The 18,126-nt window shown below is 48.2% G+C and overlaps 1 protein-coding gene across 1 annotated transcript in view; it reads right to left on the bottom strand.

Moving 5' to 3' along the window:
• Positions 1-18,126, bottom strand: part of adgrl1a (adhesion G protein-coupled receptor L1a) — a 46,707-nt gene that overhangs the window by 20,947 nt on the left and 7,634 nt on the right. Inside the window, exons 2-4 of the mRNA XM_034539572.1 lie at positions 14,516-14,729; positions 13,369-13,478; positions 6,848-6,862 (exon numbers count right to left, since the gene is read on the bottom strand). Coding sequence (XP_034395463.1) covers positions 6,848-6,862; positions 13,369-13,478; positions 14,516-14,729 — 339 coding nt within the window. The remainder of the gene's footprint in view (positions 1-6,847; positions 6,863-13,368; positions 13,479-14,515; positions 14,730-18,126) is intronic.

The following is an 18,126-nucleotide window of genomic DNA, read 5'->3' as shown; positions in this document are numbered from 1 at the left end:
TGGCTCTCTGGCTTGGGGTTGCGACAGAACCAGACACCTGCTGGTCGCCACATGATTGAACGTATCTCTGAACTAATTGGACACTGCAGGGGCAATAGGACACAGATGACATACAGCACACACACACACACACACACACACACACACACACACACACACGTACCATCCCCAATGCACACAAGAATAGCACACGCATGCAGACGCTGTCACACAGCGAATGTTAGAGCGATGGATCAGTGAGCACTCAAACTGCCTTGAATACTGCATGGACCAGGAGGTGAATCATAATAGAGAAATGGAGCAGCTTCAGGCTTTTGGAAATCCAGCTTTCTCTTTCCGCTGCCTGTCGTGCTGCTGTTGTTGTTAGTGGCTGGTGATCCGTGGTGCTGGGCCACTTAGGAATCGGCCTGTTCTGTCTAAGGGGGTCCAACAGGGATTGAGACCGGCAGCCAAACAGGCATCTAATCAAGCTCAGGCATAAACAAACACTCTGAATACAAACTCTTCACGGGGAGGAGGCTTGTCATGCTCCATTGTCGAAGCGAAATGCTCCCATGAAAGCAGGAACGCCTGAGGTGTTTGCTTTGCAAATATGAACATGAAATAATGGTGGGAGCAATGGTTAAATCTGGCACTTTAACACAGCTGACTTACATCTATGCCAATTCTGATACATTTGACATGTTTATTAATCTGAACACAGCATGAGTTCACTGCAAATAAAAAACCTAAAATCGGAAGTTGTGCTCCATAGCATTTCAAATATAGGCTGTAAAGGGTGAGGCATTATCGGAGGAGAAAACTATATAGGGTGGGAAAAAACAACCACTAAAAGTAGGACGCTGCCTCAAATGTACAATGCTACTGTAAATAGAGAAATATACAGCATGCAGAAAGCAATGCAGCGGCATGTAGGTGACCCATAAACAAAGCCAGGAACACTCTTCCTCAAGGTAGAAATAAAGGACAAAGAGACATAATCTTCTACCCTGAAAAAAGCTAGAAGTGGCCTTGCTAGGTGTGTCTTTAAGCGTGTCTTTAAGTTGTACGTGATGCTCTTGTCATGGGGAGAGATGCCGCTTGTTGCCAAGGACAACATGTGAAGGAGGAACCTCGCTGCATACTTATTACCCTTCGGGAGTAAGGAAGTAAATAAGTACACATTACTGAGCATGCTGAGCTGTTGCTGAGTTTTGACAGCCAATAGTTAGCTTCACGATATTGTCGTCTCACTCACTGTCAATGCAAACCTTGACTGCTGAGTGGCTAGCTCGCGGTTAGCTAACTGGTGACGGTAAAATGAATAGTTGCATGTGTACCTCAATGACCTGGGTTGAATCCCCTGATGCTGCTGTCAGAAGGTCACAGGTCAGCGTCATGTGCCGTGTGTGTGTTTATGTTTTCAAGGAGGCTTAATAAGAACTGCATGCTACACAACACATGCAGTCGATTTCCTTGCATAGCCTACTTTTTGTCCAAATTCCTCCCAAAATGTATATTCATCCTGGCATATTTTTCCAGCCCTGTGATGACGGGACGTCCTGTAGCTTGAGTCCTGAGTACAGTACAGTAAAGTGGCAGAAGCACCTCCTCCATGATTTAATTATCATTGCTCAATAGAAGAAAAAAAATTATCATTGCTCAATAGAAGAAAACATTGTAAATATACTAGTGTTTCTGATACACTTCTGTTAATATTATGATATTTTATACTTATAAGCAATAATAATAGTTTAGGATTTGATCTGGCGCTTTAGAGGAAGAGAAGCATAATGTTCTGTGTGTTGACTGACTATAAAACGTGTGAGGAGGAGAGAAGAATGCCAAAATAGTTGTTTTTGTCTGAAATACAATTTACTGTCAATACATGAAGCCCGCCACAGCGTTCTCCCCAAAATTGTATTGCACCTAACCTTCTAGCCATGTCCTAAATTGGGCTCATCATCACAACAACACTGCGGCGCAGCATAGACCGACCGTCACTGGCCTCCTCCTCCTCCTCCTCCTCCTCCTCCTCCTCCTCCTCCTCCTCTCTCACCCTCCTCTCCCATACGAATCCTGCTGGCTGCCGATCAGCGAGCCTCGGTTTATTCTAATGAACCGAACATTGGGTGGGACGCTGTCAAAGGAAGCTCATCAGCGGCCTCCAGGCTGTACTGTACACACATTCACACACACACACACACAAACACACACACACAGACAGGCCAAAGAGGAACAGTGGCCACGCTTCACACCCTGCGAACCCTGCCTAGGGGGGCTTCATTAACTCTGACCTGCGATCCCCAGCCTTCCCGGCTGCCTCTCTGTTTACCAGCACTATCTGCGTCCGCTTCACTCTGTCTCTTTTCTCTCCCTCCTGCTAGCTGCGAAGGGCGATTATAGAAGTGGTAAGCCGGAGCAGGCGAACGCTATCAGAGACTCTAGTACAAAAGGCTATTATGACCACAGTATGAATGAGGTATTAAGCAACAGGCATTAAACATTAGGCGTACATCTTGAGATTAGGCATTATCCTTGTCTGGCTAGAGCAGGTTAGCTGGAGTAAGAGCCATCTGGGATTATGTGAGATAGTTAGATTAATAGATTAATTCCGGTTTTTGGTGCAGATAGAATTCTTGCAGTCAGTGAAGCCATTAGCACTTCTTTTCCCTAAAAACTAGCCAGATGGCTAATGAAACTTACCTTATCAGGGATTAAAACCCAGGCTGTAGCTATCATACTCTAGCATGCCAATTATTGCCACACATACAGGGAAATACTGCTGTAATAATTGACTATTTATCTCCATAATCCCTTACCCAGGCACAGGTCAGCTGTTACTTTTCAATATGAGGCTGCCAGTACTTTTCAGAAAATGACAGTAAATATCTCCCATTAGTGTCTCGCTGCAATTCGTGATCGACTGGTAACGCAATTAAAAGTGAACGCTGACAGCTTTAGGCTAAATTTAGACTTTTCATTTTGGTTGTCTTCTGCGATCCATGGTGTTTTTATGTTTGATGTGACAGCGCCATGGTGATGGTTAATGTAAGACTTTGATGATCTAAATACCACCTGCCAATGGTTGGCAGCTGTTTCTAAAGGGGTGTCGTCGTAGTGGTTTGGGCTTTGTTGTTTTTTATTGTTGTTATTTTTTTTTTGCTACAGGGATCTGAGAGCTCGGCTGGCCCAAGCCTTTGCCCAGTTCACAGACATGGCCTGCTCACAGGACTGACTGCTGAGAGCATGCTGCTCTAATTGAATCCTACACCTGTTACTGGCAGGTGCAGTAGGTAGGCAGCAGGGGGCAGAGTGGAGCATGGCACGGTACCCCTCCATCCATGCTGGACAGTTAACGGGCTTTAAGGGCTAGTGTGTGTGCATGAGTGTGCAGTGGGTCTCCTGATGGTATGTTGATAGTCCATTAGTGCGTGTAGCTGTGCTTTACTGTGTGTGTGTGTGTGTGTGTGTGTGTGTGTGTGTGTGTGTGTGTAGGCATGCCTGTGTGCGGTTCAGTAAGGCAGAGAGATAAAAGAAGAGTGGAAAAATTATTTGAGTGTGTTCTGTGTGTGCAAACAAGAGAGAGAAGAAAGAGAGAGAGAGAAGAAAGAGAGAGAGGAGTGCGGTAAGACAGAGTAAATAGGTTATTTCCTGTGAAATGAGAATTATAGGAGTGAGTTCAGCTGCTGAGGATTGACATATAGAGAGAGAGAGAGAGAGAGAGAGAGAGAGAGAGAGAGAGAGAGAGAGAGAGAGAGAGAGAAGATAGAAATAAGGAAGGCGACGAAAGGGGTTCCCATTGTGTTTCCGCTTCCTTTTAGTATACTAGGGGGTCAAGTCATGGGAGTAAAAACACAATACAGGACAAACAGTCGTGCAAAGACGTACACAATCCCTTAGGACACACACACACAGACTCTTGGGCAATGCGCGCACACACACACACACACACACACACACACACACTGTCCAGACAGTGGAAGAGGCAGGTGTCAAAACCGGCACCTTTATCAACCCAAACATTCACCCCAGAGAATACCCTTCACTGAGACCAAAAGCTGGCACCAGCTAGAGATAACGTCCATTGAAAGCAAAGTCTTATCTGCGTTGGAGTGAAGCTGACACTGATTGACAGTAAAGTTGGTCTGGACATGGCTGCAGATACAGTAAGCGACATGGGGGGGGGGGGGGGGGGGGGGGGATGCACGATCCTAATCTGAATCAGGCTTCCCGAAGGTGCTAAAGGTGCTAATACCAGAAGCTGTGATTCATATTCACGTCCACCCGCCTCACTCACTCACCTCCCTGTTCTTTCGGCTCTAATAATGCAATAACTGCTGCATGTACAGTCAATCCCCACACTCTTCCCCATCGCCCTGTGCCACTAAACAGGGTGTCTGCACTGCCTCGGTCACATGACTATGCTTGTGTGTGGTGGGTCATCCCTAATGAGGCGATGCCGCCTGACTCATCGTCTCCGTTGCGACTGCTCTCCCTCTCGCTCTCCATTTGCAGGCGATCTCTTTGTGTTTTCTCGTCACACGATTGCAGTGGTTTTTCACTCTCGCTTTTTCCCCCCAAAAAAAATCACAGGTGGAGAGCTGTTTTCGTGAGCAATGGCTCTGTCCTTGTAAAGCCCACCACCCCCTCCTCGCCTTGTCCCTTTTTCTTTGGAAGCAAACAGACTAGAGGTGAGAAAAATATAGCGGACACTAGTTTGGTCCTGTCAGCAGTGATAAATGAAATACTGTAATGATGTGGGTAGTGCACTCTGCTAGACTGTCAGCAAAAAGGGTGAGAAAAGCGACAGAGGGAGTGATGGGAAGAAGGGGAGGCGGCTGACGCCGACATGGTCTTAAAATAGCCTAACAGTAGGTAGGTTGACAGAGTGTTGGACATTCATTGAACAGGATCGCCTGCATGTGACATCATCACCGCACGGTGCACGTCATCCCAATGCAAATCTATCGATCAGCTAATCAATCAGTGAGGATTAATTTGACAGACACGGACAAGACACAGGTCTGGAATGTTAATTCAGCCATAAACGGAGAGAGTGTATTTAGGTGGGTAAGTGCAGAGTTCCCCCAGGGTTTTCATCTCAGTGTTAGTGAGAAGGAGAGTAGTAGTAAATAAAAATAACTAGTTGGGTGAGGTGGAAGCAGGAGGAGGAGGAGGATGGTTTTGTAGCTTGCTAATCCACCGCAAGCAGGGGGAGGGAGCTAAAATGGCTGCTTGCGGTGGAAGAAAAATGTGAGACAATGTTAATGAAAATGGACACGACAACAGACGAAGGGGTCCATAAACCATTAATGGCAACCTCTATCTACAGGAGTTAAATCCTCCAACGGATGGATCCAGCCATGGGGCCAGACAGGGAAATGGCTGAGGCTGAGACAGATGTAAGTAGGCGGGTTCAGAGAGAGTTGAGGAGGGTGAGGACCCGAGAGAGGGACTCAAGGCTCATTGGGACTCTGGCACTGATGGCCACTACTCTCACCGTGACCTTGGCAATGGGTCAGCTCTATCTCTCCTCTTTAAGAAGCTAGTGATTGGGGTGCCTGGCCATGCTGATTGGGGCTCTTTAGGAGTGCTTGTGGCGAGGCCTGCCTGTATCAGAGGCCATTATGAGAAGCTGGAGCACTCCCTGCAGGGGATACACCGCCCTCCCCCATCCCATCCCCTCTCCTCCCCCTCCGGAGCCTCATTGAACACATAAGGAAACATGAGGAATTGACTGATGTGGATGGGTATTGGGAGGGGGTGGGGTGGGGGTGGGGGGGGGTGGGGGCACAAGTTCACAGTGCATGTGCAATAAAGAGAGAAGAGACAAACTGTAGAAAGAGAGGTAGAAGAGAGAGAGGAGGAGGAGGAGGAGGAGTGTAAAAGATGCTCAAAAGAGCCTGCAGCTGCTTGTGATGGCCAGATGTGATCTGAGAGATAAACCAATCAGAGGAAGGCGAGAGAAAGAGCAAGAGAAGAGGAGGATGAGAAACGGAGACAAATAAGAAGTAAGGAGACAGTGAGAGAAAAGGAGTTAGATGGAAGTGTGATTAATTGAAAAAGGAAGAGAAAGACAGAATGAGAGAAGGACACTGAAGCACCTGGAAATGGGATACTGTGAAATGATACTGAGAGCAACTTTGGCCAGTTACTGTGTTAACTTAACACAATGTTTTGCTTCGAGATTACAGCAACAACAAACTTTGAATCGGTCCTGAGAAACCAAAAGAAGAGGGGAGGGGATACAGTGTGGAGAAAAGGAGCAGCTGGGTAATCTTAGCTCTGGAGGGATAAATAAATCGCAATAGCAAAATGAGCTGATAGATACTTGAAATGTAATGAGGAACGTGAAATTGTCAGGTGTATGTGAGGCAACAGTGTGAGACAGTTTTGGAAAGGCATAGAAAAGAGAGGAGAGTATTGCCATCCATGAGATGATATGAATGTATGTGGTCTGTGAATTTAGGCTGAGATGTACTTGGTACAGGACAGGAATGAAGTTAATCTCTCGTTTATCTCTCATAGACCCCCCCCTCCCATGGGTGGGGGTGTGTGTGTGTGTGTGTGGGTGTGTGTGTGTGTGTGTGGGGGTGCGTGCGTGCATGTGTGTAGGTCAGGCTGGTGTCATCAGAACCAAGGAGGAAATCTAGAAGGATTTTAGAGTTTTGGTTATAGTTTAAAGAGAGATAGAAAGAAAAGGGGATTAGAGATTGAGAAAGAAAGGGGAAGGATACCAACATCAAACATGACCACAACACAAGGTGCTGGGTTAGGAGGGGATATGGGGGAGGAAGGGAGACAAGGGAGGAGGAGAAGGGAGGAAGGGGCGAGCTGTGGTTGTTATGTTCATTGTGGTCTTTACCTTTTTGATCCACTTCTATTCAAGCATCGGAAAAAGGAGAAAGAAGGAGATAGAAAGATAAAAGAGAAAGACAGTAAAGAAGAGAGAGAGAGAGAGAGAGAAAGAGGGAAGAGAACGAAAGAAAAACAGGTGCAGGAAAAAAGAGAAAATTGAGATTAAATAAAACGCTGTCCTTTCTCTCTCTTTTTCTTACTCTCTTTTTAAAGCAAGTTATCTGTCTTTTTTTATGGTTGGCTACTCAGAGAAAGGATGGCTCAAATGGAAAATGAGGAGGGGAAATGGCCTGACCTGGGTTTAAATCCATTTCCATTTCATTTTCAGCTTTATCAATAAATACCCCAACAAACACAATCCTCCCCCAACCACACACTCTCGACCCCACCTCCCACCCACTTTCCCCTTTACGCCCGAAAAAGTGCAGCTCCGGGAACCTGTTGGAGAGAGAAACCGAGGGGGGGGGGGAGCCTCTGTGCGTCGTAGTCCTCTTCAGCTGTGGAAGCAAACAAAGAATGGGGACGGTTGAGAGAAAGCGATGAGGTGATGGTAGATGGGAAGGTGGCGATGGGGGATGTCTCTATCTGTGGCTCGATTGTTGAATCCCTCTCTCTCAATGCACAGTTTGTTGACGTTAAAGCGGCCCCCTTGGTCTAAAGAAAGCGGCGCTTTAGGCTTTGCTCAATTTACAGCGTCAGGATGCTCGCTATAGAAGCCAGCGAAAACAATCAACCCATCGACCGTCCAATCAATGGGGAGCTGCTGGCTTGCCTGACCGATGCTGGCTCATCAAAGAAAAAGAGAACAAACAACTGGGGAAAGGGAGGGCTTGACAGAGTGGAACGTCTCAGAAACAAAGAGAGAAACTAACAGACACGGTCGGGAGGGGGGAGAGAGGGGAGGAAAAAAAAGAAAGATGGTAGAGACAAAAGAGAGATGAGAGCAATGTCTAGAGCGGGCTCATCACACACAAATCGATAGGTTGGTGTGTTGAGTCACACCGAGGCCTCCGCTGACAGCAGGTATAAGGCGTGGCTCCCTCTCCACAGACATGACGCTGTTTGGCACCTGCTTGCGTTGCCTCGTCCTGGGAGGTCCGTTAGCAACTGGAGACTCCAAGGCACAAGGATCTCAGCCTTTTTACACCACGGGGCCGCCACACACGCACGCCTTTTTCGTCTGCGTCTTTCCGAGGTCGCGAGCGCTGCGCGAGTGGATCGTCGTGTGTCTCTCGGGAAGAAGACGCGCGTCAGAAGGCACGCGGCTGGTGGGAGCCCTGCTGCGGGGGGGTGATTGTCATGCATGTGTCGAGGGGAAAGTCTGACGTCCCAGGGGAGCCCCTGTGAAATTGTCACGACACCTTGCATGGGTTTAGCCATAAAGAAGGAATAAGAGAGGGGAATAAGAGAGAGAGAGAGAGAGAGCAAAAAAAAAGAGATGTAATGAGACAAATAGTGAGCAACATTTTTTAAAAAGGGAGCGTTAGCTGCAGTAGCCCGATCTGTGTGGGGGGTTGGCCTTGCATCTTGCCAGCGATACAGCAGAGGCAGCATCAGTATCAGCAGCACCGCTGATCATTTATCATCTTGTGCCAAGATCAAACTGGACAAACAACCCGCATGGAGACCTGGGGAATGGAAGCCATGTTCAGCCTCGAGGAGTAAACATAGTCCTATAACGCTGGGGCAGGGGGCAAGAAAGCATTACATCCCCGCCACCAACCGCGAGTGCAATCATTAACTCTAAGATCAAGGGAGGGAGAGACCAACCAGAGAACACCCTGCTTTCATCCTCAGTGAAACAACTGCTGGTGGGGATTCAGGATTCAGCAGAGCTCGAACATATGGAGCTTTTTTTTCATAGACTACTGACAGCAGAGCTTGTCCACTTCATGCAAGTGTCCTCAAAAATGTGTATTTAAAAATGTTCTGAATGGACCGTCTAGTATTTTTCCCCTGACCAAATGATATGTGGTGACGCACAGCAGCGACGTATGGAGAGAGAAAGAGAGAGAGAGAGAGAGAGAAAGGAGAGAAAGAAAATGTCTTTAATACTGCAGGAAAAGGAGAAGACGGATATTGGCAGGAAGACTGTTGACTTCATTTCTTCCGCTTTCGGTCGACCTGAAAAAAAGACACGAAGCACACTCGCACACGAGATCGTCACACGTACCCAAGGACACACACACACACACACACAGAGAAAAGAGACAGAAACTCATCAAACTGTCGTCACAGTGAGCGGCGGGTTAGTTTAAGGCCACCTTGGTTGTTTGTCTGATTCATTCAGCATTTCTTTTTCAGGGCCCTTTTGAGAAATAAGCCACTGCCCTCTCTCCCCTTAATCACTCTGCTCAGCGCTCTCTACGACCCTATCAATTACTCCCACACTAATGAGTACAGCTAGAAACACACACTCTCAAGCACACACACACACACACACACACTGCAGGACATCTTCAGCCTCGTCCGTCTCTTTCTCAGTGCTGAGAGATAGTGTGTCCCCTCCAGCTTCTTCCCCGCCCTCTCTCTTTAAATCGTTCATGGTAAAGAGTCATCCCTTTCCACGGCCCGAGCAAAGCCCGCCTGCTTCTCATTCACCGAGCATTTATGAGCTACATCAAAGTGTTTCCTTTTCTTCCCCTGAAAACCTGTCATATTACAATGCCATTATTCCTTCTCCTGACAAACTCCACCCAACAAGTCAACTGTCATTTCCAGCGGCTTAGTGTCCAGGAAGCTGCGTCTCATAATGAATAGGCAGCGCCGAAATGCATTCGCGGGGAAAGAATCATTTTCATGAAGGGAAACAGCGACGGAGCCACGCGATATTAATGTAAAAATGCAGAATAGGGAGTTACTTCTGCAGAATCTCCACTGCACAGCCTCAGTAGGCGCTTTTACAAGCAGCTCTTCAGCTACCTGCATATCAGCAAGAGAAATCGCAGGTGATGAAGTAGCAGAGGCACCGCACTCTGGCATAGCTAGCATGGATGGCCCGAGCGGAGAGCATTAGGAGTCAATAATGATGTAGCACTGTGTCCCCGGAGGAGGAGGGGATGGGGGACAGGTGGACTTCTCTCGCAGGGTAGATTTACTTTGACTCAGTTTACATCTGTGCTAAGACCGCAGTGTCGGGTTTCCACTGCAGTAAATATATAATATCAGCTGTGTGCGTGGATCTGTGATGTCTTAATGTTACCCAGAAGTCTACAGCATGGCTGTGACAGTGCAAAATGAGAGTTGTGTTGAGCCGTTTTGTCATGCTCTGTTCTGGCTGGCAAAAACAATGCTTTGTGGCGGGGAGGCCTCGCAGCGCTTTTTTTTTTTTGGCTCGATGAGATATGATTTGACTTGTTGGCGGACGTTGTATTCTGCCAAGTCGATCCCACGCGCTGCAACAAACACACACACACACACACACACACATACACACACACACACACGCGCGCGTTCCGGACATTTGTTTGAGCTCAGCTGACTTTGTGTCCGTGTGTGTTTGCGTTTGTGTTTGCGTGTCAGCTCGGGCTCTGGCTGTCACCTCGCCGTTTCAGGTGACTGGTAACATGGCGCCTGTGTCGCACGCATAAAGAGGGGACCCTGTCAGGCGCTAACATCACACACACACACACACACACACACACACACACACACACACACAGTCATCAACACGGCTGCACACCGTCTCAGCTGCTGTGACACACACACAACACATCATCTCTCGTTTTGTTCACCTTTTTTTGTCGACATCACCTATGAAAATCATGCGTCGGCCCAGAGTTCCCAGCGAGATGTGAACAGTGGGGCATTACCGGAGCGATTAGAAGCAAGCAAATTCAATTAATCTTGACAAATCTCTGCTGAGGCAGAACTGAAGAGAGCAACGCCCCCCCCCCCCCCCCCCCCCCCCCCCCTCCTGGTAATTAAAAGTGGCCGAGTTGAGTGGCGTGCGGTGCGACTAGGTTTTTGGGACGAACAGTTCCAGCTCCGAGTCTGAACGTGTCAGGTCGTGTTTACTTTGTCAAAATGAGAACAAACATGTGGAGCGGCGCGTTGGTGCGAGTACTCGTTTCTCTTTCTGGGTGCGTGAGCGAGTGTAACGTTGTGCTTCTCCTCCGGAGGAGTAGAGTGGCAGAGGACAGGGTTAATTGGCTCTTCTTTGTCAGCTCAAGACAGGCAGGACTTCTCATCACAGAGGGATCAACTTCCAATTTTCTAAGCTATACGCCATACTTCAGACGCAATCATGAGTGTGTTTTTTTTTCTTCTCCAAACAGGGCAGGGAAAAATGCAAGTCAGCAGCTATTTAATCGTCCCTTTGATTGCCTCGCAGAGAGAGAGAGAGAGAGAGAGAGCTAGAGGGGGAAAAAAAACAAGGTTAAAATGCATGAGGCGAAGAAGGCAGGTATAACTACACAATGCTACCGTGGCCCTCCGTGGACTCTACAATACAGGACACTAAGCTACAGCACAGAACTTCCAGAGAGCTAAACTAAAGTCAGGCGCCTGGAGAGGATCAGTCTGACCGCAGCTAACATCGACTGAAAGACGGGTGTAGAGGGCAGAGGAGACTTGAGGAGAACACTTGTTGCCACTTGGGCGGAAGTGAAGAAAAGATTCACACCGGAGAAAAATCCCCAAAGGGAAGAAACTCAGCTAACTTCTTATCTGTGGCTGGGGCTGCAAACTGACTCAACAAAGACTCTCCAAAAGGTAACCAAGGGCACAAAGGCACGGAGCAGAGCGAGGGCAAAGACTGAGAGAGGTGCTTGGAAGTCCCTGAGTTTCTTCGAGCCTCTCCATCCGAGCTGGGTGGTCGGATATTTGACTATTCGTTCCACCTGTAAAAGGAAAAAAAATGACAGAGACAGCGGAAGAGACTGAATAGAATGACAAGTGTCACATTTAGATGGACGGAGAATATAAATAAAGGAATAATGAGAGTATTGGGGGTCGATGGATAAAGATTAAAGAGCTTAAAGTGTAGAGAGGAGGTGAAATAGAGAAAAGCACAATACAGACGCAGAGGAAACGGGTGATATTGACTCTGAGATAATAAGCAAAAAGAAGGATGAGGGAGAGACCTCTGAAATGAGATGGAGAGGAAGAAGAGAGTAAAGGAGGTTAACGGCTTGGCGACGACTCCAAACTCGTGGCTCGCCGCAACATCTGTGCCTGAGGAAAAAGCAGAGAGAATCACCCCAAATCCCCACCCCAATCAATCAAACAGCCCCTTGACCCCAAGAAGTTTCCCACCACCCCAACACCCTTAATCATCCTTGCACCCCTTCCTGCACCCCAATTATGCTTCTGTCTGGTGCCCCTCCCCTCCAGCCAGGTGTTCCTGCACAGTGAGGGGATCAATGCTGAGAGTAATAATACATGAGAGGGAGGAGGGGAGACTGAGCGGAGATTTTCACATGAACGAGGATCAACACAACGCCGTGTAATCCTTTGTGTGTCTGCTCCCTCGGCTGTGTGCTTTGGTTTGTGCGTGTGTGCGTGTGCGTGCTCGCTCTGGGGAAGACGAGTCAGAGGGAGGAAGAGAATGAGGGCAACTGTGTGTGTTCCCCCTTTTGCAAGTGCGAGGTAGACTCGTGCGCGTGTGTGTGCGCGCGTGTGTCACACCTGCCACGGAGCTCCGAGCAGTGCTGTGTGGAAGTCAGCCGTTACCATGGGGACATTAAAATGTGTGGTGCTCCAGGTCATGTTGTCTAAAATAAGCCCCTGTTGTGTTTGTGTTAACATTCCTATTGTGAGGTGCAGCACACACACACAAACACACACACACACACACAACGCCCCCCCCCCCCCCCCCCCCCCCCCCCCCCCCCCCCCCAGTCTCACTGCACCCAATTTTAATTTTAATTTCAAATCAGAGGGACAGCAAAGGTGTTTGGCAACTGATAAAGGCAGTGGCATACCCCTGGGTCAATCAGTGTGTGAGTGTGTTGGTGCGGTGTGTGTTACACTGTTGTGATCGCCAATAAGGGCTGACCCCACGTTTGCAGTGGGTCTGTGTGAAGTGCTTATCGGACCCTGTGTTTCTTCACCCCCCCCCCCCCCCCCATGTGAAAATCCCTCTCAGCGACTGTTGCGTTGCTCTGTCGATAAAGAAAAAAAAAAAGGTTTAGCGTTCTATGCAAAGTGCGTGCATGTGTGTCTGTGTGTGTCTGTGCATTGTAAGTGTATGAGAGAGAAAGAAAAGAGAGAGAGAGAGAGAGAGAGAGAGAGAGAGAGAGAGAGAGAGAGAGAAGCACAACGTAAGAGAGAGAGAGAGAGAAAGCAGGTGAGGATGACCATCTGTCGTGTTTTGTTGTGCTTGTGTTGGGGGAAAAAAAGCCATAGAGAGCAAGTGTGCATGTGTAAGTGTGAGAACGTCAAGTTGGCGAGTTTTTTTTTTGGGGGGGGGGGGGGTTGAAAAAGGGGGGTGGGAGATTCAGGTTGGAGGACGGGGGGGGGGGGGAGGTGAATGGGGTGAGGGAGTTGGGGAGGTGGGGGGAGGGTGACGGGGGTCTCGGTACTCACTGTAGGGGACACACTCGTACTGGATCTCCAGGTATTTGTAGGTCCCTGGACAGGGATCTGGGAACACATCCGACCCCGCTACCACCACACACTGGGTGCGGTTATTACACCTGTGAGAGGAGACAGGTGGGGAAGGAAGGGAGAGAGAGGGAGAGAGAGAGAGAGAGAGAGAGAGAGGAGGAAGTAAGTGATAAAAGAAAAGAAATGACGAGTGCCATTGTAAGAAAGACAAAAAAAACATCTTCAGGCTCTGAAAGATGAGTAGAACGGTGGGGAAGGGAGTAATTTCACACTAGACTAGATCATGTGACAGCTGCACTCGAGGGGAGGTGGGAAACAGAGAGGGGGTGTGGGGGGGGGGAAGGAGAGGGATGAAGGATAGAGAGAAGGAAGCAGGGAGGTAAGAGGCAGAGAGGGCGAGTGACGTAAGAGACTCCTGGGGGATTGTGAGTGGGAGCAATTAGAGCTGAGAGAAGGGGGAAGGACGCGAGGGGCGAAGGCAAATACTCCACCGTCACATGCACAAGGAAAACATTCACATGCACATAATACCCAAACCGCATCGCTGGATGCTTTCTCACGTTTGAACACCCAGAGAAACACCCCGATGAAAAGATACACACCCACACACACACACACACACACACTGCTCACTCATTCTCATCACATAATCCTTCTCAGCTTTTAGCATTTCTCCCCTCTGCTCTCTCTCTCTCTTACCCCCTTCACATCTCAAATATCTGCTGAACTCACTCTATCATCCCATCATTTCTATCAGTCTCTCTTCCTCCTTTACCCGTTTCTCCACTCCACCCCTCTCGCTGCCACTCCCCTCCCTCCCTTGCTCTCTCCCGACGCTAGCACCCTGTAGCCTCCATTACATGCGTGATGGATATAGCTGGGAGAAGACTTCCATTGATCTGAGCTCAGAGGAAGCAGATGCTGAGCGCAAACACAGTGAGCAGCTGTAGGAAGCCCAACAAACCCTTCCAGAACAATCCAGAACATAGGCATTCACACACACGTAATAAACCACCATAAACAGGACATTCTGGAGGAATTATGTTGTCAGAGTATCTTGTTTCTTTTGGCCAAAAGCAGGCTATGCACAAACACACATACAAGATCCAAACAGATCAATAGTTACCTCTGTGACATTATCTTGAAGGCGTCGGGCAGGTAGCACTGCACATTCTCCATCTGGAAGGGGTCTGCGTCACAGATCTTGTCATCTGTGCGGCCGTAGTTGGCCGTCTCAATCATGATGACGTCGCTTCCAGGGCAGCGCAGCTCGATCGGGTAGCCTTCACACGCCAGCTCGCGACGCATCAAGCCGAAGGGCATCATGGACCGGCTCAGAGCTGGAGTGGAAAAAAGGGGGCGAGAGGCAAAAGTTATTGATAATTCAATGAACCGGGATACTTTTAGCGGGCACTTTATTATTCGACCGCATTGTAAATATGATGTGTAGTATTTGACAAGAGCAGGCGGTATGAAAGTGGTTGCCATTGTCCTCATGTAAAACACAAATTAGCTCTTATCGACTCGCCTCCACTGAGCAGTAACGTTTCAGCACAGCCTCACAATCCAGTTTTCACATTGGAAGATCACGTATTGGCATGATGCATTTGCAGCCGTACCAGCTTTTCCCATAATATATTGCACCACTTGTGAAACAAACTGTGAGAGTTTCAAATGTTAACAAACTCCTACACACAGCCCCGGCAGCCGCTTATCACACTGTGTCTCTCCCAGCATCCCTCAAATATTCCACCACCTCGTGGGGTGTCGGAGCAGCACCTTAGCATTCCCTCTGAATACCAGAGGAAGTCAGGGTAGAGGTAGCAAAGAAAGATAATTAGTGTCTCTGTACAACGTCACCTCTGGTGTGTACACCATTTGCACAGTCACTGCTGTTAATCAGCCACCTAGGAGGCATGTCAATGCAACGCTGTGACCAGTAGCAGGGCTCTACGTGGAGATGGGTCAGCAGGGACAGCGAGGTATTCAGGGTTAATCGCTCAGCCAAGCTGAGAGGCATGAAAGAGGGCTCCAAAGAGGCGCTGAGAGAGACACTTGTTGTCTACCCAGCTCTCTCCATAACTGCATACCTATCCAACTTCTCTTTATTTAGCCACACACACACACACACTGACGCACACAAATCACAAATGATTAAATGGCTGAAACAGAATAGAAGTAGAGACAGAGTGAGTAATAATCTGGCAGTGAACGTCTCTGTGGTGTTGAAGGACAGCCAGTGTTTCTCTGCGCCGAGGCTCGTGCCAGCGACTGTGAGAGCCGCTGTCCATGGTCCTGAACTGACAAAATCTCTTTGGGGGAAATGACTGCTGCGTCAGAGACTGGTGTGTGCTGTCTGCTGTCCTGAAGGAGTAGAGGGCTTTGATTGGGCTCTGCTTTCCATCGTCAGCGGGGAGGACATGACACACAGTAAGCTGATATTGTCATGCTGTCATATCTAAACAGAGCAGGTCATGTGCCACTTAAGCAGGCTGGAATTTAGAAGATCTCCGTGCACAGCCTTTCCCCCGTGCCAGACGGGCTCAGCAGCAGACGGGGGCACTGAGTCAGCCCCTCTCCCACTTCTGTTAGTGCAGAAACCCACAGAGCGGGGCTGTTTTTTCACTCGCTGACACTGAGCTACACTGCTTACGTTTCAGCCGCTGTCCATTCAGGAGCAGTGCCCATCTGGGTCAATGTCAATGTCAGTCATCCCCAACATGCTCCGCAGCGGTGCGCTACATGATTCACTGCCGTCGGACTTTCTCGTATTTCTAAATGTCACCCATTTATGCAGCAGGGACTTGAGTTCAGTTGTGTAACTAACGCCATTAAGGCTGAATGACTAGCACAGACAGACTTCAAATCTTTTTATGCCTCGCCAGCAACGCAGTGCCAGTGCCAAATCACAAAGGCCTGGATTCAAAAACGCATACTAATTAAAGCAAGCAGAGATGCAAACAGCAGGCGAGGCCAGACAGACAAACCACACTAGCAAATTAGCAAATCGGCTGACGTACAGGGCAGGCGAGTGTACACGTTCACAGTCAAGCGCTCACATACTTGCATACATGCAAAGTCTTGGTGTCATTACAATGCATAGTGTCAGTGTGTGGCCTGGTTCTCTTAACTACCCTGTGGTGTAAGTACACAGCAGCGTACAGCTGGCCAGCCATTAGAACCAGCGAGTGAGCCAAGAGGAGTGTTAAACTGAAGCGGACCACCAGGAGTGATCACGCTCATTCCACTTAGCCCCTATCAGAGGCAGCACACCACACGTTAAACATACTTTATATACAAAACACACTTGATATGGTAACTATTTTTGGCCATTCGGGGCCATCTGTGACGCCAATGAGCGCTAATACTTCAGTGGAAGGGCTCAGCTCTTGGGCAAAACAGCCCAAGGAGGAGTTCATTTATTTTTAGAACAAGGGGTTGTGTTAACGGGACGGAATAATGTCATTTCTGCACTGTTTTTGATCAATAATGGGCCATTGCAATGCTGATAGTTATGCTGCTCAGTTTGTTGTTGTGCAGATTATTCCAGCTTGTTACCGTGGCTGTTGTGTCTGGTCGCTTTTATTTTGAGAATGTTGAATCAATGTAAACATTGGAAAAGTAACGTCCCCAGCCCAATTTCACAGATTGTGATGCATGAACCTAAATCCATTCACATTTCCAGGCATTTCTTTTTTCTGGCCCGACTATTACTGTATACATTTCGCCATAATTGAGCACATCCATTATTGAGCTTCAATGGCGAAAGCAACCACCGTAACTAGCCTATTTCTCTACTTTCGCCACATTGTATCATATTTCACGCCAACAATGTTTGACATGTTCCAGGTTTAAGGTGGAATTCGCCATGTAAATACGACAGGGATGTACCTGACATATTGATTTGCGGAGAGATTTCTGAATGGCGTATTGTGTGTGTTTGAGAGAGAGAGAGAGAGAGAGAGAGAGAGAGAGAGAGAGAGAGAGAGAGAGAGAGAGAGAGAGTGTGTGTGTGCGTGTGTGTACGTAGTTGTGTGTCATCCAGATGGCCTGAGGCCTAGCTGGAGTCATGGCTGGCTCTGAGCTAAGCTGAGATGAGATGAGCAGAGGATAAGCTTAGACTGGCCATGGGCTACGATTGTCCTTCACTCTGCAGGAATCCATTAAGGTTTCAGGGTCTCTTCAGCCAACACACACACACACACACACACACACAGACTTACACGTGGCCATTTAGTCGTGCCTGTCAGAATCATAATAGCTGGATGACAAAGTGTCTTCAGCGGCAGCCATATGTATAGGTGGATCTAATCCCGCACTGTGAGGCTATGACTCATCTCCCGTGGTATATAAAACTGTGTTAATACCTGTCAACCGCAAGAAATGGTTACCAATTGTCCCACGTACTGAGAGTGATATGAGCCAATTTGATAATTACATGTGGCAGTGTGCAAGAGACGGAAGAGAGAGAGCGAGCGGGGGCCTGGTGTCCCTACAGGGCAGCTGGTGTGAGGCTGAAGTGGTTGCCTTCATAATAGAAGCTCCATACAAATTAAGAGCAAGAGAGAGAACTGATTTGATTTGACTCATTATCCTCACACAGTAATTAAAGCATGAGGGTGAATAGATGTTTTGGACCCAGACAAGAACAACATTTTGAAGAAGCCAGGCTTTGCACAAAGTCATTCGTTCAACATCATTTGGAAAATGAGGAGACATGAACTGCAACCAAGAGTT

Source organism: Cyclopterus lumpus, chromosome 8 (assembly GCF_009769545.1).
Source record: "Cyclopterus lumpus isolate fCycLum1 chromosome 8, fCycLum1.pri, whole genome shotgun sequence".
NCBI lineage: Eukaryota > Metazoa > Chordata > Actinopteri > Perciformes > Cyclopteridae > Cyclopterus > Cyclopterus lumpus.
This window is presented reverse-complemented; position numbering and strand designations above follow the sequence as displayed.